This window comes from Podarcis vaucheri (assembly GCF_965113315.1).
Source record: "Podarcis vaucheri genome assembly, chromosome: 8".
NCBI lineage: Eukaryota > Metazoa > Chordata > Lepidosauria > Squamata > Lacertidae > Podarcis > Podarcis vaucheri.
Window position 1 is genome coordinate 76,148,661 of NC_138766.1, and position 26,742 is coordinate 76,175,402.

Sequence of the window (26,742 nt, forward strand, 5' to 3'; positions counted from 1 at the left end):
GTTGGGCAGAGGTGCCTTGATGCGGCTGCCTGCCACTGGTAAGCCCGGTCTTTGTCCAGAGAAAGATGCCAAGAGATATTTGTCACCCCCCCCCCCGGAGATGGTCCCTTCCTGGTTCATGAAGATGGGTCCTTTTAAAGAGGCATCATTTGCTGCAGTAATGCTTAAAGTGCTTGCAGCGTGTGGCCTGCTTGCCAGTGAGTTTGCACCTCATTCTTTCCGCATTGGGCAGCTACTACCACTATGCACCAGGGCCTGTCTGCCGACAGGATTAAGGCTCTGGGCTGCTTGAAATCTGATGCATACAGGGGTTATGTTCAGATGTGGTGCTGAGGTGCAGTTATTAATGTGTTTTGTTCATTCCTAGGTCTGCCTGCCCTGCATGTCTGGATAGTCAGGCACAACATTGTCCACTGGGCCAGCAGGAGGGCAGCGGAATCTGGATTTGGACGCAGGCTCGGACTTCCCGACCATGTGCGTGTCTCCTGGGTGTCCAGAAGAGGAATGCCTTGGGAGGGGCTTCTCCTTGGAAGGGGCTTAACCTTGGGAGGTTAAGAATGGACCTCCAGAATGAATTAAGTTCTTAATCTGAGGTACCACTGTATATATATTTACAGTGGTACCTCTGGTTACAAACTTAATTCATTCTAGAGGTCCATTCTTAACCTGGAACCATTCTTAACCTGAGGTACCACTTTAGCTAATGGAGCCTCCTGCTGCCACTGCCACACGATTTCTGTTCTCATCCTGAGGAAAAGTTCTTAACCTGAGGTACTACTTCTGGGTTAGCAGAGTCTGTAACCCAAAGCATTTGTAACCCGAGGTGATTGTAACCCAAGGTACCACTGTAGTAAATGTGCAATTTAAAAAAGAGGAAGGGGGCATAGAGAAAACCACAACAGAAAAGGTGAAGTGAAACAGGTGAGTTCAGACTTTACAACAGCATTATATTGGGGGGGAAACCCTATTGTGTTAGTGCAAAATGGAGTGTTTGTTTTCCCACCTAGCCCATTCCGACTCCAAAGCCTTTGCACCTGCCCCTCACCTGTCCCCACCCAAGCCCGACTAATCAAGCTGCAATAAGTAGTGGTTGGCAAACATTTCTACTGATGCATTTTATTTTCCATAAATACTTATAATAACGAGTTGCTGGAGATCATGAGCTGTAGAGAGCTAATGTGTTTCTGTTCTGCTTATGAACTTTCCATAGACATTTGGCTAACCACTGCGATCCAGAAGCTAGGCCAGATAGGCCTTCAGTCTGATCCAGCAGCTCTGTTCTTATGTTCTTAATCATGCATAAGTATTATTTGAGTGTGTTTTGAGATGCATGTGTTTACATACAACAAAAATTGTTTGAAATGTCATGCCCTTTCAAATGCTGTACCTTAATTACACTAACATTAGCTAGTCTGCAGATTTTCAGTTCAGTAGGGTTGAGCTTGTTTCAATCTTGTACTGATTTCTTCCAGAAAATAGAAAGCTGTCATTTATACAGGCAAGGGTTTTCTGTAGCTAAATTTGTCCCATTGAAAAGCTAAATTACATTACTGAGCCAATATTATTCAAAATAACTTAACTTTCGGTCATCAATGCCCGGTAGTTTTGTCATTAATTTGATTGTCCATTCAAACTTTTCCACAGTTAGCTCAAAATATTTTATTTGCACTTTTAATTTGTTTGTATTAACCCACTGAATTTACCAGTTTCAACTTGACAAATAGTCATTCCACTCTGTTTCATGGAAGTTTCTGAACAAGCACTACAATCTTATAATGCCTCCCAGTAGGGTTTACAAAGTGAAGTAACCCATTATCAAACTGGGTTACGCTTTTGAAGTCATATATACATCTCAGAAAATCTTTCACTATGCATTATTCCTGTCGATATTAAGTTGATATGTTGCTGATATTACATTTTAAAACATTCTTATTTTTTAAAAAATCCTATGAGGTAAGCCTTCCACCCTTTTGAATGATTTCTCTTTTCAAAGTATTTAGATTCTAAAGGTTAAGAACATAAGAAAAGCCTGCTAGATTAAACCAATGGCCCATCTAGTCTAGCATTCTGTTCTTGCAATGGGCAATTAGGTGTCTATGGGAAGCCAACAAGGACCTAAGCACCACAACATCTCCCCATTTTTTTATTCCCAGCAACTAGTATTCAGAGGTTTAGTGCCTCTGACAGTAGAGGCAGAACATAGGTGTTGTGGCCAGTAGCTTCTGATCGCTTTGTCCAAGAATTTGTCTAATCCCCCTTTAAAGCTGTTCAAATTGGTGGCCACCACTACATCTTTTGAGAAAGAATTCTGTAGCTTAACTATGTCATTAGGCCATTGTTTGACCTGTGCTGAATCTTTTGAGATCCAGCTTCACTGGAAGTTCCTGAGTTCTAGTGTTATGCGAGAAAAAAACTTCTCTATCCACCTTCTGAGAACCAGTGTGGTGTAGTGGTTAAAAGCGGTGGACTCGTAATATGGTGAACCGGGTTTGCTTCCCTGCTCCTCCACATGCAGCTGCTGGGTGACCTTGGGCTAGTCACACTTTTCTCAGACCTTGGGCTAGTCTCTCAGCCTACCTCACCTCACAGAGTGTTTGCTGTGGGGAAGGAAGGCCGCTTTAAGACTCCTTAGGGTAGTGTTAAAGTGGGATATCAAATCCAAACTCCTCCTCTTCTTCTTTCTCCACAACAATGCATAATTGTATGCTCCTCTTTCATGTCTACTCTTATTTACCTTTCCTCTAAACTAAGAAGCCCCAGATGTTGTAACCTTTCCTCATAGGGGCGTTCCTTCATCCCCAAATCATTTGGGTTGCCTTTGTACAAAGCATTCCAAGGGTGGTTGCAACCATAGATTTCTATAATGGCATTACTATATTGGCACTTTTATTTTCAATTCTTTTCTTAGTGATCCATAGCACAGAATTACCCCTTTTAACAGCTGCCACACACTAGGTTTACGTTTCTGGTCAGTGCATTACTTTACATTTGTTTACATCAAATTGTATTTCCCATTTTACTGCCCATTCACTCAGTTTGGAGGGATGCTCTTGGAGCTTTTCACAGTCCCTTTCTTTAACCACCCTAAACAATTTGGTATCATCAGCAAACTTAGCTACCACACTGCTCACCCATTGCCCCTTGTTAATTTATGTCCAAGTGAAAAAATACATGTCCCAATGCTAATTCTTGGGGGCTCCACTGTCTACATCCCTCCACTGTGACATTGTGAGGAACAATTACTGATGCACAAGGGTACTGCTCCTCTTTTTCCATGACTGCTATGCTTACTTAGGAGTTTTTGGTGAGGTACTTTGTCAAAAGTTTTTTTCAAAGCCAAGTACACAACGTCAACTGGATCACCTTTATCTATGTGCTTGGTGACACTCTCAAAGAACTCTTAACAGGTCAGTGAGAAAGGGAAGTCATACTGCTTTTGCTTCAGCAAGACTTGTTCTTCCATATGTTTGGCAATTCTATATTTTACAACACTTCCCACCAGTTTTCCCAGAAGAGATGTTAATCTGTCATCATACAAAGATTCATCTGCCTCCCTAGCCAGTCTCCTGCTATTATTTTATTTATTTATCGGTCACCATGCATTTAGCAACGTGCTCTTTTTATCAACCTTTGTTGTCTGCTTGCATCTGTTTCAGAGTATGTGTTCCTTTTACTCTAATTTGGACAACACTTCCATTTCCTAAAGGAAGACTTTTTGCCTCTGATAGCATCTAACAGCATAGTGTGAATGTTTTGCTTAGAAAATAATGTTTTGCTTAGAGAAGAATACTCTGGCTGCATACACACCATACATTCAGGGCACTTTCCCCCTTCCAAGAATCTTGGGAATTTTAGTTTACCCTCCAAATAACTACAATTCCCAGTACCCTTAACAAATTAGTTTCCAGGATTCTTGGAGGGGTGTGTATGCTTTGAATCTATGGTTTGCATGCATCCTCTTTTACCAGAAAGTTGCAACAAGCAAGGTGATGTTATTTCCCTTACAGAAGGGGCATTTCACAAGCGCCTGTATTTACTATGCAGAAATATTAGCTCTAAATGCTGCCAAGCAAAACTGGCCAAAGACAATCACACACTTCAAATGCCGGCATGCCTGTTTTCTGGAAGCATACCCTTGTCCCCCGGGGGAGATGGTTTAAGGAAGTGAATGAGGCTAAAGGATCTAAGACACAGATGGGGGAAAGATATGGCATGGCAGGTGAATGCAATCTGCATGTACACCCTAGAATGGAGGAAGAATTTCAGCCAGCTCTTTCCCAGACTTGGAGAGGAATCCAAAGGCAGGGGGGTCATAGGTTTGTGGAACAAGAATGAGTCATGACAGGCATGGCCAAAGGCTTGGACTGACATATCCCTACCATTCCTATTTATATAAAGTTCTGAGAGTGAATCAGCTGCTAATAATTAATTTTATCAATAACCTACCTTTTAAAACTATTAATTGTAAATATATATGTATATTACCAAAACCCCAATACATGCATTTTAGCGGTCTTGTATGAATTATGAAATAGCTCAGCTTATTATGAACCAAAACTACTTCCTGTTATTGAATAGGCAGATCCCTTTTAGTTCAATGTAACGAAAAAAGAAAGAAGTCCCTACATCAAATAAACAAGTACATTTTACCTTTAAACCCTAAAGATAAAAATTAGCCTACTAATCAATCAAGTAAAGTTAATCTACCAATTAATCTAACAATTGAAATAATTATTTCTTGTAGCTCTGTTTGTAGGCTACAGTCCAGTGAGAGTTGAAAGTACTTAAGCTCATTGAAATCAGTGGGCATAAACTCAAATAAGTCTGCAGCTGATTATGTCCATAATGTATTGTATTTCCTTTGAGGTTGAGGAATTGAATTTCTCAAGAGACTCATCACTGAAAGAATCCCTCAATTGTCTTGTAGTTTGATATATTATGAGCCTTATGGGCACCATTGCTCACACTGTCCATAGCATTCATGTAAAATAATGTAATGGGCTATCGGTCTGATTCCATAGTCCACTCACATCTTATTAGGCCTATCATGGAAGCCACATTTTGGACAGATAAAATACTTTCATAAGAACAGCTCTGCTCTGGAAAAAGGAAAGGGAACATCTACAGCACTCATTCCTCCGCCTAAACTCTTATCACCTAACAGGTTTCAGCAAACGCATCAGTAACTTTTTTTCACCATAATACGTGAACTTATCTGTAGCAGTCTAATATATGCTCTTAAATAAACTTGAATTTGTAAATATTTTGTGAAATTTGCTACATATGGGTTGACAAATTAAGGAAAACATTCAAAAGAAGCATGGAGTTTGCACAGGTAACATTTTCCAAAGCAGTAGCCATGCTACTCTCTTGCAACAAATACAGAGAGTCTTGTGGCACCTTTCAGATGTGGTCTTGTGACTAACAAATTTATTATAGCATAGCTTTTGTGGAATACAATCCACTTCATCAAATAAATGAATGTTATCCTGAGTTGAGGACATAGATAAAGAGGATATTAATCTACATATTGGGGAATGCTAAATAGTGAGGTCAAAGGGAAAGGAAATGCAGAAAAATACAGGTGGTGATAATTACACTTCAAACATTATTAATAATATTTTTTATAAATACTAGGATATAAATATTCTTATAAATTAATAAATAGTGGCCATTCACAAAAAAATGTTTATGTATGTAACACAGAAATCCTGGCATTGGTAAATGAATTACTGCATTTAATGCAATTTAATGTAATGGATAAAAATCCTCCTTGTTGATTCAACACATATGTAATAGCATTGAACCATTTAATGAATTCAGTAGTTTCAAACTACATTCTCCCTTTGAAGTTTCTCTGTTCCAGTATGACATCTTAGTCAGATACAGAATGTCCTGGGAATTTGCAACATTCTTCCACTAATTTTTAAGTGCTGCCATTTCTGACGTCAAATATCTGTTTATTTTTTTGCATAGAAATTAGCCTGTTTGTACTGTGCAGAATACAAAAGGGCACTGTAGGTGGATGATGGCATAAGCAGGTAAATGAACAAAAGGCAAGATATATGGACAAAGGCAAAGAACCCTGTAGAAGACCCAAATGCCAACCTGGTGACAGCAATATTACAGGATCTAATAACGTCATGCACCATATCAGGGGTTCAGAAAATAGAAAATTGAAAGATGGAATACATCCCTGCATAACACTTCAAGCATATGATTATCATGGCATGAAAGTTTATGCTATAATAAATTTATTCAGCTTTCAAGTGTGACAAGACTCTTCCTTTGTTCTCCCAGTAAAAATCTGAAGCTTATACATATTTTGATTGATACATGTTTTCCACTCTATTTTAGCTTTATTCATCACTAATGAATATGAGACCCTTTCTAGTCAGTCAAGTGCTATGATTTACAGTGGGCTTGATTCCCAAGTTCATTCCACAGCTAAGAGGAAATCAATGTGCACGACTATATAAATATAGCAAACTAAAAAAAAAAAAACTCATTCATGTCTTCATTGCAACTTGAAAATACTATCAAGGGACGTACTTGCTTGCCTAAAAAGGCTTATAATTACTTCTCTGGATTTGTATCATTCTGAAATTACTGTATTTACTGTATTTTATACAAACAGAATAGATCCCTTTTTAAATTGCTTTTGAAGAATGGGCGGGAGTAGAGTTAATATCCACAGACAGTCTAGTATGCAACATGCTAATGATTATTCTGCAACACAGTTGTTCACATGTGTGATATCCATGAAGAGCTGGTGCTGTTTCTATCATCAAGTCCTACTGATATGAAAACATGTCTCAAAAAAAAGCCCCCCCCCCAAAAAAAAAGCCCTTCAACTAGATATTATGGGAACATGGTGTGCAAAGATAAACAAAATTCCTTTTGTGTCAGGAATATTATCCATTAAAGACAAAAATGTATTTACAAAAATGAGGGGTTTTGATAAAAGCATCATATTGCTAGAGTATATAATAATACTTTTCCTGGCTTTTTATTTGTTTATTAAGCAAACCTATTCTAGCAATGCAGCCTCAAATTAATATGCCTCAGATTCTCAGGTTTTATTTTATTTCTCTCTCAACAGCTGTCTACTCATTTACAAAAGTAGATAAGAAGCCTAACTAGTAACATAAGACGAAATTACTGCATGCAATGAAATGAACCCTACTTGACAAAGATTCTCTTTAGTAATGCCACCATCATGTGCTGTTTTTGCAAACATACACTTGCTCTCAAGTTTCTGATAATCAGTGAGGCACTTCAGCAATATTCAGATGCACTTCAGCAAGTTACTCTTTTTAAAATCCAAATTCTTCATAAATGTTCGAAATCTGTGTAACAAGAATATGTTTTAATCTACACTGTAATTTGACAACTATTTTGTGGCTTTTGTAGCTGGAGAATGGATGTTTATTCATGCTTGAACTGACCAACTGTAGTGGGTGGATCAGTATGCTCTCTTTTTATTTCTTTTTAGTGAAAAGTACAGTTATACCTGTAAAACCGCGTTCTTAATCTGAAAAGAAAAAAACATGATTTTCATTAAATATACCTTGATAGGGAGCACTAAATCCACGATATCGGTGGTTGCTGTCTGTTACAAAATGGAGTCTTAGCCAGTTTTTGTTGCTGATAATTGGGGGTGGTATATTCATTCCAGATAACCTGAGAGAGAAAAATAAAAATAATACAAAAACATTTGATGGGTCAGAAACCTCAGTCATTCACCAAGACCATCACACCTTTCTAAAGGTTTTCTACTCCCTACTTGTGAACATTTAAAACATGCATATTTGTTAACTGCATTCATTTAGTGCTAGATAGATAAATAGATAATTTATTACGGTCAGAGACCAGTTTATAAAACACACTTGGGGGTACAATCCCAGAAGGAAAACAAAACATGTAAAACAATGTACAACAATAAATTTAAAATTTATAAACGTGATAAGCGTATAGAGATGTAAAACTTTAAGATAAGGTGCCGCAGAGAGATGACCCAGAGTCAACCATGGAACCGAGTTTGGGGATTTTCTTAACGAACTACTTTGGATCGGGGGATGGTCTGCGCCTACAGATCTGTATACAGAATCTGGTGACCATCCGGGTCATCTTATGATCTTTGCCTAACAGGAAAAGGTCAATTTTTTTGCTTTTCCAGGAGGTCAGCGAGCCTCACCAGCAAGGGATAAATGGTCTCACTATGTGGCTCTTCATAAAAGGGACATCTAAATCATTTAGTGTTATTTATAAATCCACGTTTCATAATGCAGATCACAGGGAATGCTACAACTAATACATATACATTTTAACACCACCTACAATAGCCATTTCAAACAATTCATAGTGCTGCTGCTTAGAAACTCTTACAGTGAGTGACTAAGTCAAATAAATACATGAATAAATCATATGCAAGAATAATAACACAGACACACAACAGCAGCTTAACCTCCTACAAATGTCTGGATAACATTATGTGCTTTTAATTGGTGCCAGCATTTGAGTAAGTTCAGGGCTACACATATCTCTGAGTGTGGGACATTGAAGAGACAAGGTGCTACAATATGCACTTTTGGCAATGCAGTCACAAGAAGGGGCCTCCCCCACTGATCTTACTCATGGGCAGATTGGTACGGGGAAAGCTGTACCTTCAGACATCTTGGCCCCAAACTGTTAAGGCCTTTCTATTGTTATAAAGCTGAATTTCAGCCTAATTGAAACTTGGGGTTGTCTAATGCTTGATCCAAATTGGCAGTCACATTGCCCATAATGAAAATGCACAGCATATCAGGACACACTTTACATAGCATATAAAAACTTATCCAAAATATTGTTATGCAAATGCTATAGACAAAGATCATGAAGAACATATGGAGCACTGTTGTCTATGGATACCAAGTGGGAAAATCTTATTACACATCTCTGAAGTAAATTTTCACTGTTCCTAAATTACCCGTGAGTCAAATTAATTTGGATAGCATTTTATTTTTATTTTTTTTAAGCTTAGGTGCTTAGAAATTCCTCATTTCATCCATTTTCTTTTCCACCAGTCTAGCTTCAGTTCTGCAGAAAGCAGAGATGCTGCAAAGTGGTAGATGTCACCTTACTTAAAATGAATAAAGAGCAACGTCCCGATATTGTGATTGTATTGTTTCATCAGTAGCCTGGAACAGTTGCCATTAAATTCTGTTCATTCAGCTGTGAAACCTGACATATGTGGGTGGTTCTGATTTATGAAGGACTAACTTTTGCCTTTAAAGAGAAGCTACACCCAGAACAAGGTTAAGGCTCATAAGCATCTACCATCCTGCCTTTTAGTTGTGGAAACAGCACCTCTTGGTGGTCAATTTATTAGTTCCAAGAAGCAGATGAGAAAACATATTATTTTAAGGGGAATGGAACATGGGGAATCATCTAAACCTATGTCAGAGGCAGAAAGTGATGGTGAAAGAGTAAAACGGTAATGGATTTGAACATGACCTCTCATCCTATTCACTAAATATTGTTTATTCATGTTCCTGATGTAATGATACTGCACAGAGACTCTTGAATAAAATAAAAATTGTACAGCATTTTCCACTATTCAATTATTAAATGCATAAGGCCAAGAAAACAAATACTTAATTGAAAAATGTCCAGAAAGATCATTAGGCTACAATCCTATATACATTTACTTTGGAATAAGCCCCATTGAACTTCATAGCACCAAATCTTTATTTAGCAAAAGGCCTTCATTTGTACATAAACAAAACACAGAGAACATGATCAAAACAAAGCAGAACATCTCACCTCCCATATTGCTGCAGTACTAATAACAAGTAACACATTGCCAAAGAAGTGAAATGCTACAATCTATTATTTTACTCTCTACTGTAAACGAAGGTTAGTGAGCCTCTGTTCTCTGACTCCCCTTCCCCTGACTTTCATCTGAAGAGTGCTGGCAGTCAACTGTATTGTATTCAACCCACTCCTTTTTATTAGACAGAACTGCAGCTAGGAATGCAGCTAAGGATCTGGTTTGTCAACAGAAAGACCAGTATGTTTTCTCTGCCCCAAGCCCCTTTGCCCAGCAACCACGTTGATAAGAATTTCTGTCTTGTGCAACTGCACAGGCTACACTCCACCTGACTGTCAATGCAGACACCAGTGCTCCTCCAAGAGTATCTCTCTGAACCATCCTACCCTAAGTGTAGAAGAAAAGCTATTTGTTCTATATATAACACTTTTGGTTATATATGGTGAGAGGGAGCTCCTAACATCCAAGCAGGAGTTCTTTGTACACCAAGCTCTTCCAACAATTCATGGAAATGCAAGTCCTTCATAAGTTGCCTCACCAAATCCAACATCCCATTGAACTCAGTGAGGCTTACTTCCAAGCAGATGAGGTTTGCTTGAAATTCAATGACAGTCTTCAGCTCAAAACGACAGATACAGAAAAGATTTAAGCCACGAATTCTCATGCTGAAGTTCGAGGTACCTATTCTCCATCAAAAGATGCAGTGTAAAGATTAAATTACAAATGCATTTTACAGAAAAGATCTTTAGCACTTAAATGATGGCTTCCTGCTAATACAAATGGAGAAAAAGGAGCAGCTTCATTTTTTTACACTGCTAATATCTAGTTAAGTCTGCCAATCAAGGCAGTTATTCATTATCACTTTTTAGACATGACAGCTTTGGGCTAAGGTGAAGATTGTTCTAATTAAGCACATGCTGATATCTGCAATTTTCTAATTAAAATCATTGTGTGTGTGTGTTTTAAATCTGACTATGATTTCTGTGGGATTATTTTACTGTAAGTAGTTCTGCAAACTGACAGGATTTGCAATGGCTACTGGTGTGAAATCTTTGCTTATTCTAATCGTATAGCTACCCTTTCTTCCCATGTCAATTTCTCTTCCACATAAATTATAAAGCTGTTCGCTATTATCATAATGCAGAGGCAGTCCGTTCTTAGCTGCATGACAAGTGCTCTTTGAAGCATGGCAATGGTTTACATTCTGGATTCTTAAATAAAATAATACTAAAGGTTATTTATAAATTATATACAACACCAAGGCAGATTCCACGTTATGAGTGAACATGTTTGCCTTACAATGACAATGCTGGGGTAAAGAGATTTGGTGAGGAGAATCGATGGATGGGAGTGACTGCAGAGGCATACTTAGGAATTTACCAGGTTGGCTGCTGCCAAGCATGCAGGCCCAGGGATACACAAAAACCATGCCTCTCCACTCTGGCTTGGAGTGACTAGGAGCCAGCCAGCCACCCACAGTGGGTGTATACAACCCAGAGGGAGTGAGCTGTGCATTTTGACTAGATAAACTGGTAAACTATTCAGAGAGAGACATATCTAAGGAAGATGAGTGCATCGATCTGCAAAATCCAGGAAGCACAACTCATACAGTGCATTGAGCTGGTCTCTCTGGTCTGCTTCCCATTTGCATATTTGTCATGCAGGTGGCGCTGTGGGTAAAACATCAGCACGTAGGGCTTGCCGATCGCATGGTCGGCGGTTTGAATCCCCGCGGCGGGGTGAGCTTCTGTCTTTTGGTCCCAGCTCCTGCCCACCTAGCAGTTCGAAAGCACTCGTAAGTGCAAGTAGATAAATAGGGACCGCTTTATAGCGGGAAGGTAAACGGTGTTTCCGTGTGCTGCGCTGGTGCTGGCTCGCCAGAGCAGCTTCGTCACGCTGGTCACGTGACCCAGAAGTGTCTCCGGACAGCGCTGGCTCCCGGCCTCTTAAGTCCGACCCTAGAGTTGGACACGACTGGCCCGTACGGGCAGGGGTACCTTTACCTTTACTTTATTGCATTATCAAGGGATGGTTATTTGTGATCAGTGCCAGATTTATGTATAAGCTAAACAAGCTATAGCTTAGGGCCGAACAAAAAATTAAAGAAAAAAAGTGGATGTACATTTCCAAAATATAAGATAAAAAACAAATAAATTAAAATCTACATACAGCAACAGTGTTTTGTGTTGTGTACAGTGGTGCCCCGCAAGACGAATGCCTCACAAGATGAAAAACTCGCTAGACAAAAGGGTTTTGCAGTTTTTGAGCTGCTTCGCAAGACGAATTTCCCTATGGGCTTGCTTCGCAAGACGAAAAACGAAAACGTCTTGCAAGTTTGTTTCCTTTTTCTTAACACCGTTAATACAGTTGCGACTTGACTTCGAGGAGCAACTCAGAGAACGCGGTGTGGTGGCCTTTTTTGAGGTTTTTGGTGATTTTTGAAGCTTTTCCAAAACTTTTCCGACACTGTGCTTCGCAAGACGAAAAATTCGCTAGGCGAAAAAACTCGCGGAATGAATTAATTTCGTCTTGCGAGGCACCACTATAGGCTCCTATGATGTAAGTAATGGGCCCCGCCTGCTAGCCTGCTCGCCATATATTACCATATAGCATATATTCAACACAAAAAACAGCAACAAAGGACAGTTGGCAAAGGACAGATGGAGATATAAAGGGCCCCATTACCTTCAGTAGCTTAGGGCCTCATCAAACCTAAATCTGGCCCTGTCTGTGATGTAGCACCAACAGCTGATGTAGCACCAAAGACAAAACCTTCATATTGCTTTATATCAGTGTAGCTCAGAAATAAATGCAGATGACCTTCAGGGTCCCACCCAACTTTATGATTCTATGATTTCAGCACACATGCTATGCTGCATGGCTTTAATATTGTTGTCATTCTGTGGTTCTGCAGAATGGAGGCTCAAATACTTGGGAATTAGCTCTACAGTGGGCTCGAACCCACAACAGTGAGTCTCATGTTCTTACCAACTGAAATGTATCCAAAAGTATTGCAGTATTGGAGAATGAAGAGTTTATAACCGAAAGGAGGGGTAATCTGCCTTTCAGAAGCAGCCTAGGAGGAAGAATTCCTTGTTACTTATGTTATTGATGATATGGCTAACTGCAGTTAGACCATGCTCTGGGCCTCCATTGTGTTTTGTGTTAAAAGAATCAGATAAGTTCAATTAGTAAGTAGCAATGCTAGTTCTTACTTGAAGCCCGAGGACACCTCTGACTCTCTACTACAGAGAGGTGATACATGATAATGTTGCCTACAGTGCTCCATTGGTAAATGACCAAACCATTTGTTGCTTCCCAGCCAAGAAGTAAGTAAAGTTACAAGCTATATTTCATATGACTTATTTCCAGCAGGCATTGTAAGGTTGAATTCCATTTTAAAATCTTTTTTGTTTGCTTTATTGTTCATTTGCTGTGGCTTGTTTTTATGTACACTGCTTAGAGATGTGAATAATTAAGATGTCTATAAATGTCTTAAATAAGTAAGTATGTAAGTCATTCATATTGCAGAGTAAGGATGTATTTTGTGTAATGTCAGGGAGAGAATCCAGTTCTCATCATAGTGTTATGGTCTGCAAGACAAGATGTGAATTGTCTGCATGATATTAAACAAATGCATTCAGAAGGACATTTTTTTAGGTCTCTGTGACTACCTTACCTATGAATATTTCTTTATTTAAAATAGCAACAACATTCTGTATCTGATCAAAACCCTAAAATGTATTTTATATAATTGACTTTATGTCTATTCTTTGTATATCGTACTGTTGTTTTATTGTTATGGCCAATGGCTGACGCAAATAAAGATTCATTAAATTCTGTATCTGATGGTTAACTGCCTTTATTTTTTAAAAGAAGTTTTTGGAGTCCTGTGTATGTTATAGCAAAGGCCCCAAATCCTATCATGTACATAAAAACACTGGTAATCCTAGGCAAATGTTGTGAAAGCACCAACATACACTGGCAACTGTAAACAGCTATTTAAATATTGTTATGGGCTGTGAGTGGTGAGACTTGGGGATTCTCTCAACTAATAGTAATATATCTAATAGTAAAATATCCAGGATGTATGTATGTATGTATGTGTGTGTGTGTTTGTGTGTTTGTTTGTTTGTTTGTTTGTGGTGCTGTGGTCTAAACCACTGAGCCTAGGGCTTACTGATCAGAAGGTCAGTGGTTCGGATCCCTGAGATGGGGTGAGCTCCCGTTGCTTAGTCCCAGCTCCTTCCAACCTAGCAGTTCAAAAGCACGGAATGTAAGTAGATAAATAGGTACTGCTCCAGCGTGAAGGTAAATGGCGTTTCCATGTGCTGCTCTGGTTCGCCAGAAGCGGCTTAGTCATGCTGGCCACATGACCTGGAAGCTGTACGCCAGCTCCCTTAGCCAGTAAAGCAAGATGAGCACCGCAACCCCAGAGACTGGACCTAATGGTCAGGGGTCCCTTCACCTTTTAAAACTGCTTAAGATGTCAAAAATTGCTAGCAGGATCTGGAAAGAGATATTCTCTCAGAGCAGTGTTAACTGCTGATTATCAACTCAACTGTTATATTTATGACAAGGAAAGGAAAGTGAGGGTATGACTCATTCTATTGTCCTCTGCTTGGCCAGGATAAGGGGTCAAACTACCCAGCAATTTGGGGACAGGCATACAACTGGAGCAGAAAAAGAGACTGAGAAGTTTGCCTTGTTCTAAGTGCAGAATCCCAGGTTGTGGCTCTATCACCCCTCAGCTTTAGGGTGGCGCAGGCGGTTCCCCTGCACAGGTTGCCAAGATGACAGGGCACACAATTATAATAATAATAATAATTGATGCTGCTGGTGGTGATGCAGCCTATATTTATACTGATGCCTACTCAATATTGGGGGGGGGGCATCAAATTTTGTCTTTGCTCAGGCTGCCATATTGCCAAAGTCCACATCTGTCCCCATGGCAAGAAATTTAAGGTAGGAGCAGAATCTGCTGGAGTCTTAGCACCACGAACCCATTCATCCACCTGCATTTATAGCCTTTTATCACATAAAATGGCACAAGTCTCCAGCGATCCTCATTCCAAGGGAGCCCAAGCAATACAATGGTCAATATTCACCAGTAGATTGGAGTGCAATCCTAGACATGTCTACTCAGAAGTCAGTCCTACTGAGTTCAGTGGGGCATGCTCCCAAGTAAAAGTGTTGATGATTACAGCCCTAACATCATTATTGCCAGCAACAATTTCAAGGCAGTGCATTCACTTCTACTGCCAAACTTCCAGCCCCTGCCATTTCATATAGCCTATGCCTGCATGTGCAGTCTGTACATTTTTATTACGGGAACCTACAGCACAGCCGACTGGACAGACAGATATAGAGTGAAGAAAATGCTTTAGACACTGGGTAAGTTTAAAACCTGGTCAAGTATGCAGTGTGCAGAACAGCGTTCAAAACGTATTTGTATTCTGTGCTGCGCAGCCAGTTACCTACTGAAATAAATTATGTATGGTTGGTGATCTGATTTATCAGCCTGCCAGTGTAGTTCAGAAGCAATATACCAGAAACAAAAAAAACTGCCACTGTTTTAAATAGGAAAACAGCATTAAAGAATAAACTTCCTCTTCTAATAACTGCAGAACACCACACACAAATGTTGGAGTCAGTCCGTCTTGGGCACACATATAAAAAAGGCCTGCGTGCCGTCTCTGCTCAGTTATTATTCCGAACACATTCTCTCCTCTACTTGCTGGAGCTCAGGCTTCACTTTCATGTCATAAGCATGTGTCTAATAGAGATCAATCTTAGGATGAGTTAATCTCTCTAGAGAAAGTTTTATTTAAATTAAATCAGCATTGAATAGCTTAGATTAAATCCAAAACATCTGATCTGCAAATTAATCTATTTAAATGCACTCTGGGGATCAAAAATAGGCTGGGTGCTTTGTTTGTGTTTCGCTCGTATCTGTCTCTGCTGTAATCTTGGAGTGAACATATATCTGCTTTTAGTTAACTAAATTATCCAATCCACTCAAAAGTTTCATTTGTTGCGGTGAAGTTCAGAGAGCTTTTTATTCAATTATACAGCCATCGGAAGGAGAGAAGAAATGATATGTCTCTCTCCCAGTAGGTTATTGGCTGACCTTATATGCCTTAATTCTAAAGAAAATATATTTTAGCACATCTGTAGTCTAGAACTGCAGTGGAAATAACACAGCTGTGGCACAGGGCCCATTTTTGGAGTTCTCTTTCAAATCATATAGGTCTTCCCTTGGTCAAACCACTTTGTTTTTGTGGTTAATGCCTGGGCATAAGACTGAGGCCAGGTCACAATGCACCCAGATCTCAGTATGCTTCACAACGGCCCTGTTCAGACATAGCATATTGATGCTTATTAAGCCAAGATAGGAATAATTATTGTGCTCACACATCCCCTTTCCATCCTCCCTTCTCCAGTATTGCAACAGTAGACTTCCTGGCTGAATTTATCATAATTTCTCATTCCATCCAGAGCAGGAAATTCCGGTCCCATAGTTCTGAGTGAACCAGAATCTGAAGTCACAGAATTCATAACTGCTATGGACATGAGAAGGAACTGTGATTGAATCCAGGATTTATTGAATTGTGGCATGGAAAGGATGGTGTGAGGATGGTGAATCTCTCAGCCTAATAAACCAAGACATGTTATCCCAGGCTGCATGTTGTTCTTCCTATGTGACAGGTACATGACAAGCTCTCTCATCCATAACCATGCAAATTTAGACAAGGCTGACAAAATAAAGCCAACCAGGTTGTTGTTGTTTTTTTTAAAGGCCTGAAATAGATTGTATGAAAACATTGGTTTTCATTTGTGCTACTTTCAAGAAACTCTACATCAAGTTGTTCCCCCACTAAATACCCATATGTTGTAGAAAGTTATGAGGGATGGCACAAAGGTGCAGTTCATGCGGAGCATGATTCTCTGTGAGATCTGAGAGCACCTGGCTCCCATAACTGTGCACTGTAGGGAAGATCAGTAGCGGGGGTCAAGCTTGTTTGATCTTCTCATGATGCAGAGGACCAGTTGACAAGCTTCCAAGGAACCCTAACATTCCACAAAGCACAATTTGAAACCTACACCCTTCAAATAAGAGAGAAGAGCACAAAATATTTGGGCACAGTAATGTATTAGAACAAGCTGTTATCTTAAATGTAATGCAAATGCAATGTAATGTAATGTAATGAAGTGAGTGATGCATGGAAGTGAGAGCTGGACCATAAAGAAGGCTGATCGCCAAAGAATTGATGCTTTTGAATTGTGGTGCTGGAGACTCTTGAGAGTCCCATGGAATGCAAGAAGATAAAACCTATCCATTCCGATGGAAATCAGCCCTGAGTGCTAACTGGAAGGACAGATCCTGAAGCTGAGACTCCAATACTTTGGCCACCTTTGAGAAGAGAAGACTCCCTAGAAAAGACCCTGATGTTGGGAAAGATGGAGAGCACAAGGAGAAGGGGATGACAGAGGATGAGACGGTTGGATAGTGTTTTCAAAGCTACCAGCATGACTTTGACCAAACTGCGGGAGGCTGTGGAAGACAGGAGTGCCTGGCGTGCTCTGGTCCATGGGGTCACGAAGAGTCGGACACGACTAAACAACAACAATGTAATGTAATCTAATCTAATGTAATAATAATTTGTTATTTATACCCCACCCATCTGGCTGGGTTTCCCCAACCACTCTGGGCGAATCCCAACAAAATATTAAACAGAATAAAACTTCAAACATTAAAAACTTCCCTATACAGGTCTGCCTTCAGGTGTCTTCTAAAAGTCAGATAGTAGTTTATTTCCTTGACATCTGGTGGGAGGGCGTTCCACAGGGCAGGCGCCACTACCAAGAAGGCCCTCTGCCTGGTTCCCTGCAACCTCACTTCTCGCAGTGAGGGAACTGCCAGGAGGCCTTCGGCGCTGAACCTCAGTGTCCATCTTACTGTAATGTTCATATTGAAATGGAAAAGAATTTTGTGTGGAAGGTATTGGATCAACTCACTTCCTTGGCAAGTTTGCCACTGGAAGAGCCCAAACATCTTCTTGTATTTATTAAGTTTTCAAAGTTTCTCTGTTTTAACAACATGATATGGTTCTCTTAGGTTAGAATTATAAGAGAGAAATGCATATTTTAAAACTTCGTAGTTATTAAAAAGTTTTCCCTTCTAATCTGAGCCCCAGATATGTAGCAGGGTTGGAATAAAAAAGGAAAGACAAATAAATAATGCAGCTTTTCCAGTGCTGTGTGACAAAGATTTGTGGTTTTGGGTGCTTTTAACAAGGAGGAGAAACAATATAAAATAATAGAAAGGAGCCACACACAAAAACACCACACACATTCCTATCAAGGTTACACAAGCAATGAGCATGGTGTAAAAGAAAAAGGGAAAGCTTCCATTATAAGAAACAAACTTATCTATAGGTAATTGGAGATCTCTCTGTATTTTATAAATACTGCATGCACATTATGCTTATGTTCTTGGAGTCAGATAGGTCAGGGTAGTGCCAAAAAGTAATTCATGTTCAGTGGTACCTCTGGATACGAACGGGATCCGTTCCGAAGCCCCGTTCGCATCCAGAAGCTAACTTAACTAGCGATGGCACGTCTGTGCACATGTGTGTTGCTTTTAGCCGCTTCTGCACATGCACGTGATGTCATTTTGAGTGTCTGCGCATGCGCAAGAGGCGAAACCCAGAAGTAACATGCTCCGTTACTTCCGGGTTGCCGCGGAGCACAACTCGAACGCGCTCAACCCAAAGTGCATTCAACCCGAGGTATGACTATAGACTGCACTCACTCTGAGCTAGTTTGAACGATCTTGCTAAGCTGTAAATGTAGCAAAACAGCATCTACCTGCTCACTGAACATGCCTATAACACATCCAGGAAAACTAGCAACCCATGGATGTACATTATCTTTGCATAAGGCCTATAAACATATCATCTAATACATCACATGATCAAACCATTAACTACCGTATTTTTCTGTCTATAAGATGCCCCCTATTTTGGGGGACTCAGATTTAAGAAAATGGGGGGAGCTGTATCCGTGTATAAGGTGCCCCCTAATTTTTGACATTCTTTTTAAGGAAAAAAACCTAGTCTTATACACAGAAAAATATGGTATTTGTGGGATATCAATTGTGTGGTTCAAGACCACACATTGTTTCCTGAAAAAACAGCTGGTTCCTGGAGGGGCTTTCTGGCTGGCTTAGCTCTTTGAGGTCTGGGGCAAGTGTACCTGGCTGCTCCCCTCTCTATACGGGTCTGGAAGAAACAGATGAGATATGTATGTTCAATGTTTTTATAGGTAGGGCTGCCTCTGAAGACAGTTCAGAAACTTCAACTGGTACAGAATTTGGTGACCATGGACTCAGCTAGAATGGTAAAGCAAAAGCATTTTATATGTGATATAACACTGTGACATCAGATGGTGCTGTGGAGTTCCATTTTTGCCAATACGATTTCTCATTATAAAGGTTAGAATGCATTTTTTTCTTAAGTGCTTCTTTGACGCGTCAAATCCAGCCCATGTTGCTCACTGGAGCAGGATGCTTTGAGCATATTACACCAATCCTAGAACAACTGCACTGGCTGCCAATTAGTTTCTGGGCCAAATTCAGAGGGCTGGCTTTGACCTTTAAAATGCCTTAAATAGCTCAGGACTGCAATACCTCAAGGACTGCCTCTCCCCATAAGAACTGACCCAGATCCTGCAATCACCATCTGAGGCCATTCTGCAAGCTTATCAGAGCTTGCAGGGTAGCAGCTGAAGGAGGAGCAAAAGAGTTTTCTTGTGTGTGTGTTTCTATGTGGCTGATTAGCTGCTCTCCCTGTGCAAAGGTCAGAGGGGGCAGGGTTTCTGTTGAGTCAGGTGATTAGCTGTGGGAGGAACTTATCAGAGCTTGCAGGGCAGCGGCGCGCACAGTTTGATCCATCTTTTTAATTTAGGGGAGCTAGTCTCAAATGTTTGTTGGGGGAGACCTAGGTTTTTTTGGGGGGGTATTTGTCCTGTCTTCACGCCTTTTAAGATGGAGGACCACTGTAGCCACCCCCAACGACACATTTTCAAGATGGAGGGTGAGGGAACAGCTGCAGTCGCCTGCGGTTCCTGCGCAATGTTTGCCATCTTGCCAAAGGTTGCAGGCAGCTTTACCTGCAGCAATTGTATGTTGATTGCCCTCTTAGAAGTCCAACAACTGGAGGAACGTGTAGCTACGCTCCAAAGAATTAGAGAGCTGGAGCTCTTCTTGGAAGCAACAGAGAACACCGTCTCCACGGAGGAGGAGACAGGGGACACCCCTAAGAAGGAGGCTAGTTCACCAACACAGGAGCCAGATATATGGAGAAACGTGACTCAAAGAAGTAGTAGGCCCAGGGTTCGCTCTGATGGTTTAGAAATACACAATCGCTTTGAAGTCCTCTCCCCTAGCATGGAAGACGAAGAACAGACTCCATTTGAGGATCTCTCCCTCATTACAGTCGATCAGGTATATGAAGACGAGCAGCAAAGTCAGTCCTCAGGGAATGTGCAGGCAACCTTGGAACGGACAGCTCACGGAAGAACCCCGACCAAACCTAAGAGGAGGCGTGTAGTGGTGATAGGGGATTCCCTACTGAGGGGAACAGAAGCAGTGATCTGTGGGCCTGACAAGATGTCTCGGGAGGTGTGCTGTCTCCCCGGGGCTAAGATCCAAGATGTAACTGAATGACTGCAAGGAATCATAAAACCCACTGACAAATACCCCTTCCTCTTGGTTCATGTGGGAACCAATGACACTGCAAGCAATAGCCTCCAGAAGATCAAAAGAGACTACGAGGCTCTAGGCAGGAAATTGAAGCAATTAAATGCACAAATTGTCATCTCATCTGTCCTCCCAGTTGAACGATGTGGCCCAGGGAGAGAGGGGAAAATAGTGGAAGTGAACAGCTGGCTTCGCAAATGGTGTAAACAGGAACGGTTTGGATTCTTAGATCACGGACTGCAGTTTCTTGAAGATGGACTTCTGGCAAGCGATGGGCTGCACCTCACAACGGTTGGGAGGAATGTTTTTGCCAAAAATCTCAGAAACCTCATCAGGAGGGCTTTAAACTGACTAATGTGGGGGAGGGAGACAGTGCTCCTGAAGGTAGGAGTCTATCAATTGATGAAGATGATCATCCAAATGTCATAGACCAAATGGAGCAAACAGCACGCAGACCTAGTGGTGGGAGGAAAAAATCCTTAAATAAGAGACATGGGGGAATGATTAATGGACTTCAGTGTCTGTACACTAATGCACAAAGCATGGGAAATAAACAAGATGAGCTTGAGCTCTTGGTACAGCAAACTAAATATGACATAATAGGCATCACTGAAAGCTGGTGGGATAAGTCCCACAATTGGAAAGTAATAATGGAGGGATACAATCTATTTCAGAGAAACAGACCAGACAAGAAAGGAGGAGGAGTGGTGTTATATGTCAGGGATGTGTATACCTGTGAAGAGATCCAAGATTTAGAACCTCAAAGCCAAAGTGAGAGCATTTGGGTCAAAATTAAGGGAGAGAAGAATAACAGAGACCTCATTGTGGGAGTTTACTATAGATCCCCAAGCCAAACGGAGGACGTAGATGATGCCTTCCTGGAACAGATGGCCAAGCATGCAAAAGGAAGGGAGATAGTAGTAATGGGGGACTTCAATTACCCGGATATTTGTTGGATGTCAAACTCAGCCAAGAGCATAAGGTCAAACAGATTCCTCACTGGCCTTGCAGACAACTTCATTGTCCAGAAAGTGGGAGAAGCAACAAGAGGAACAGCCATTTTAGATCTGGTCCTAACCAATGTTGATGACCTGGTTAGTGGGGTAGAAGTGGAAGGATCATTAGGCGCGAGTGATCATGCTCTTCTGAAGTTTACTATACAGCGGAAAGGAGCAGCCAAGCATACTAGGACTCAATTTCTTGACTTTAAGAATGCCGACTTCATAAAACTTAGGGAAGTGCTGGGTGAGATCCCATGGACAGTAATACTAAAAGGAAAGGGAGTTCATGATGGCTGGGAGTTTGTTAGGAGGGAGATAGTAAAAGCACAACTTCAGGCAATACCAATGAGATGGAAACATGGAAGGTGCCTAAAGAAGCCAGGGTGGCTATCTAAAGAACTTTTAACTGAGTTAAGATTAAAAAAGGATGTGTACAAAAAATGGAAAAGGGGGGAAACCACCAAAGAGGAATTCAAACAAATAGCCAGCACATGTAGACACAAAGTCAGAAAAGCTAAAGCACAGAATGAACTCAGGCTTGCTAGAGAGGTTAAAAGCAACAAAAAAGGCTTTTATGGGTATGTTCGTAGCAAAAGGAAGAACAAAGAAACAGTGGGGTCACTCAGAGGAGAAGATGGTGAAATGCAAACAGGGGACACAGAAAGGGCTGAACTCCTCAATGCCTTCTTTGCCTCAGTCTTCTCCGATAAACAATGCCCGACCTGAAGAATTTGGAGCAAATGATTCAGCAAAGGAAACACAGCCCAGAATAACTAAGGAGATAGTACAAGAATACTTGGCTAGTTTAGATGTATTCAAGTCTCCAGGGCCACATGAACTGCATCCAAGAGTATTAAAAGAACTGGCAGATGTGATCTCAGAACCACTGGCAGTCATCTTTGAGAATTCCTGGAGAACAGGCGAAGTCCCGGCAGACTGGAGGAGGGCAAATGTTGTCCCTATTTTCAAAAAGGGGAAAAGAGAGGACCCAAATAATTACCGCCCAGTCAGTCTGACATCAATACCAGGGAAGATTCTGGAGCAGATCATTAAGCAAACAGTCTGTGAGCACCTAGAAAGGAATGCTGTGATCACCAATAGTCAGCATGGATTTCTGAAAAATAAGTCATGTCAGACTAACCTGATCTCGTTTTTTGACAGAATTACAAGCCTGGTAGATGAAGGGAACGCAGTGGATGTAGCCTACCTTGATTTCAGCAAGGCATTTGACAAGGTGCCCCATGATATTCTTGTAAAGAAGCTGGTAAAATGCGGTCTTGACTATGCTACCACTCAGTGGATTTGTAACTGGCTGACTGACCGAACCCAAAGGGTGCTCATCAATGGTTCCTCTTCATCCTGGAGAAGAGTGACTAGTGGGGTGCCACAGGGTTCTGTCTTGGGCCCGGTCTTATTCAACATCTTTATCAACGACTTGGATGATGGACTCAAGGGCATCCTGATCAAATTTGCAGATGACACCAAACTGGGAGGGGTGGCTAACACCCCAGAGGACAGGATCACACTTCAAAACGACCTTGACAGATTAGAGAACTGGGCCAAAACAAACAAGATGAACTTTAACAGGGAGAAATGTAAAGTATTGCACTTGGGCAAAAAAAATGAGAGGCACAAATACAAGATGGGGGACACCTGGCTTGAGAGCAGTACATGTGAAAAGGATCTAGGAGTCTTGGTTGACCACAAACTTGACATGAGCCAACAGTGTGACGCAGCAGCTAAAAAAGCCAATGCAATTCTGGGCTGCATCAATAGGAGTATAGCATCTAGATCAAGGGAAGTAAATAGTGCCACTGTATTCTGCTCTGGTCAGACCTCACCTGGAGTACTGTGTCCAGTTCTGGGCACCACAGTTCAAGAAGGACACTGATAAACTGGAACGTGTCCAGAGGAGGGCAACCAAAATGGTCAAAGGCCTGGAAACGATGCCTTATGAGGAACGGCTAAGGGAGCTGGGCATGTTTAGCCTGGAGAAGAGGAGGTTAAGGGGTGATATGATAGCCATGTTCAAATATATAAAAGGATTTCATATAGAGGAGGGAGAAAGGTTGTTTTCTGCTACTCCAGAGAAGCGGACATGGAGCAATGGATCCAAACTACAAGAAAGAAGATTCCACCTAAACATTAGGAAGAACTTCCTGACAGTAAGAGCTGTTCGACAGTGGAATTTCCTGCCAAGGAGTGTGGTGGAGTCTCCTTCTTTGGAGGTCTTTAAACAAAGGCTTGACAACCATATGTCAGGAGTGCTCTGATGGTGTTTCCTGCTTGGCAGGGGGTTGGACTCGATGGCCCTTGTGGTCTCTTCCAACTCTATGATTCTATGATTCTATGATTCTATGATTCTATGATTCTATGATTTGTGTGCCTCCTCCACTGCTATTATGTGTTCTTGTAGTTATTCTGCTGTTTCGATATTTTAGTACAGGTATAAGCAAACTCAGCCCTCCAGATGTTTTGGGACTACAATTCCCGCCATCCCTGACCACTTGTCTTGTTAGCTAGGGAGCATGAGAGTTGTAGTTCCAAAATCTCTGGAGGACCGAGTTTGCCTCTGCCTCTTTTAGTACCAAACTATCTGCATTACAGTTCATCGATTGCACCAACCTCTCTCCCTTCCAAATTTAGTCACACTCAAAGTAGACTCATTGAAATTAATGCACATGCCTAAGGGGCCAATCCTATGTCAAGTTCTGCTGGGATGAGGAGCTCAGGATGGATCTCAAGCTGAGCAGGGAGGTTCATGGCTCAGCAGCGCTCAGTTAGCCAAAGGTATGCTGGCATAATTTGCTTAACCTGGCTGAGCCAAAGGGGCTTAGCAGAGGTTGGTGTAAAGTCCCCCAAAGGCAGTGTGAAGAGGATGGGAATGGGCAGGGGGTACTTAAGCTGGGTCCTAACTACGTTCAGCTCAGTCACATGACCTAGCGAAAAGTTTAGCATGTCAACCTCTATTTTCAAGGCTTGTTTTCCCTCTGACAGGTTGGGGGCGGCTCAGCTGGAAGTAGCCTTGCTGTGGAATGTGGAGTGGATCTGGTATAAATTTACACCAGCTTGGTTTACAGCAGCTTCTTGTATATAGGATTGTTGCGTGTGAAGACCCCCCAAGACCTCCCAAAGAAAGACACAGTTGACATCAATATTAGTTTAAGGTTATTGGCATAATTTTGGCCACAACTTTATTGATTACAGAATGTGAGTGGTTTGCTTAGGCATTGGTTCGACTAGCTGCACCTACACCTCTGGCAGAGCAGCACTGACAACCGGCAGAAGTCAATAAGGGTAAACATACCTGGGGGAGCATTGGTCCTACTACAGACGCAACCTCACTCCAAAATGCTCCCAGGTGCTCTGGCATGGCCTAACCCCTGGAAGGGGATTGGACAAAAACATGGCGAGCACCTGGATTCCTTTAACTGAATACCCTTTCATGCACTGGAGGGGCAGATGTGGCAACCTCCCCTCACCACACCTTGAACCATTCCCTAACCACCAAACCTTACAAAGTTGTGACGATTTGCTACACAGCAGGCAAAACCCAAGTGGCACCAGTCAATCAGCCAAATGGGAAAATTCCTACCGGGTCCCTGCCCCAAAAGCAGACGACCCACGACAGCATGGCAAGGTCATGGCAAGACCCTAAATATAGGGAGGGTGGGCGGGTGATCTGGTGCCCAAGGCACTAAGAGGATACTTGACGCAATGTGCAGTGGTATAAATAGGTCCCCCGGCTGCAAATTCTCTCAACCCCATTGGCCAGAATTGCCCCAGTAACTGAAGGACCCAATCGGGTTGTTGTGGCTATCCAAACACTCCCACCCACACAAACGGTGAGGTCAGTCGTGGTGATCTCACCGCAACATGTGCCCTCCATGATGAGGACACGATGGATTTAACCCAGGGGCATTAATTTCATTTGGGTCTACCTTGAATATAATTTAATTGGATGCAACTCTACATGTTGGTTATTGTAGACTCACAGCTTCTACAGCGGTTACATTCTGAGGGTTTGTGCATATCTCACAAATCACAAATAAACAGGACAACCCCAGAACCACCTGCACACATCAAACAGACTTTGCTGCTTCTCCCACAAGGTAGAGAGCTTTTAAACTCTCTGCCTAGCTTACTGGGTTCTGGGAGGCTCCCACAAGAAGTTGGATGGCCCTGCAAGACCTTGTGAAGGCCTCTAGAGCCCAAGCGAGACCTTCCCAGGGTCCAGTAAGGAAGGCAGAGAGCTTAAAAGCTCCACGCCAGGAAAATCCGGCACATAAGGAGCTTTTAAGCTCTCCACCTTGCATGAGTTTAATTTGTGTGATGTAAACTGGCCAGTTGCCAAGTGCGTAGAGCTGTGATTGTACAAGCATGCAACCTGCTAGTCTGCTGTATTATATTTACTGTATTTATAGCAGTTTTCTGGGTGACTCCCAAAGATAAAATGATAGAATACAATATTTAACATATCATTAACACAACTGGAGCATTAAAAATCCCCAGAAGAGACAGTCCTAAAACCAAAATGCCAAAATACCTAACAACAAAAAGAAGGCACCAGATGAACTTTTCTAGGGAGGCTGTCCAAAGCAGAGTTCCATCACTAGAAAGCTCTGACTCTAGTAGTCACACACATCATTTCATCAAACATACCCCTCAAAAATGAACTTCCTCATATATATATATATATATATATATATATATATATATATATATGTGTGTGTGTGTGTGTGTGTGTGTGTGTATATATTCAGGGGAAGGGCAAAAGAGGGAACATGTTCATACAGACCATAGTGGTAGTTTTGTTTGCTGAGAGAGATAAGGAAACTAAACTGAAAACTGTAGCTTTCTCTAGCAGGATTTTCACATGCTAATCAGGGTTTCTGCAAGTATCAGAAACAAAACCAAAGAACACAAACTAGAGATCAATGGTAAGTGCAATCTACATTCCCCACCTCTGGGACTCTGGAGTATCATACCCATCGCCACACATACTAGTGGCTGCAGAAGTTGGGGGGGGCAGCAGGAAGTTTTGGCCTGATTCCATTGAATGGCAGCTGTGGGACCAGATCAGGATACAGTGAATAAACCACCAGCAGGTGGTTCCTGCCCAGCTAAACATTCAGAGGGTTGAAGTGGGATGTTGTTGCCCACAA

At 41.5% G+C, this 26,742-nt stretch overlaps 1 protein-coding gene across 4 annotated transcripts in view; it reads right to left on the reverse strand.

Moving 5' to 3' along the window:
* Positions 1-26,742, reverse strand: part of CSMD3 (CUB and Sushi multiple domains 3) — a 603,606-nt gene that overhangs the window by 338,978 nt on the left and 237,886 nt on the right. For all 4 annotated transcript variants that reach the window (XM_082235380.1, XM_082235382.1, XM_082235381.1 and 1 more), the window contains exon 6: positions 7,571-7,683. In XM_082235380.1, the coding sequence (XP_082091506.1) occupies positions 7,571-7,683 (113 nt within the window). The remainder of the gene's footprint in view (positions 1-7,570; positions 7,684-26,742) is intronic.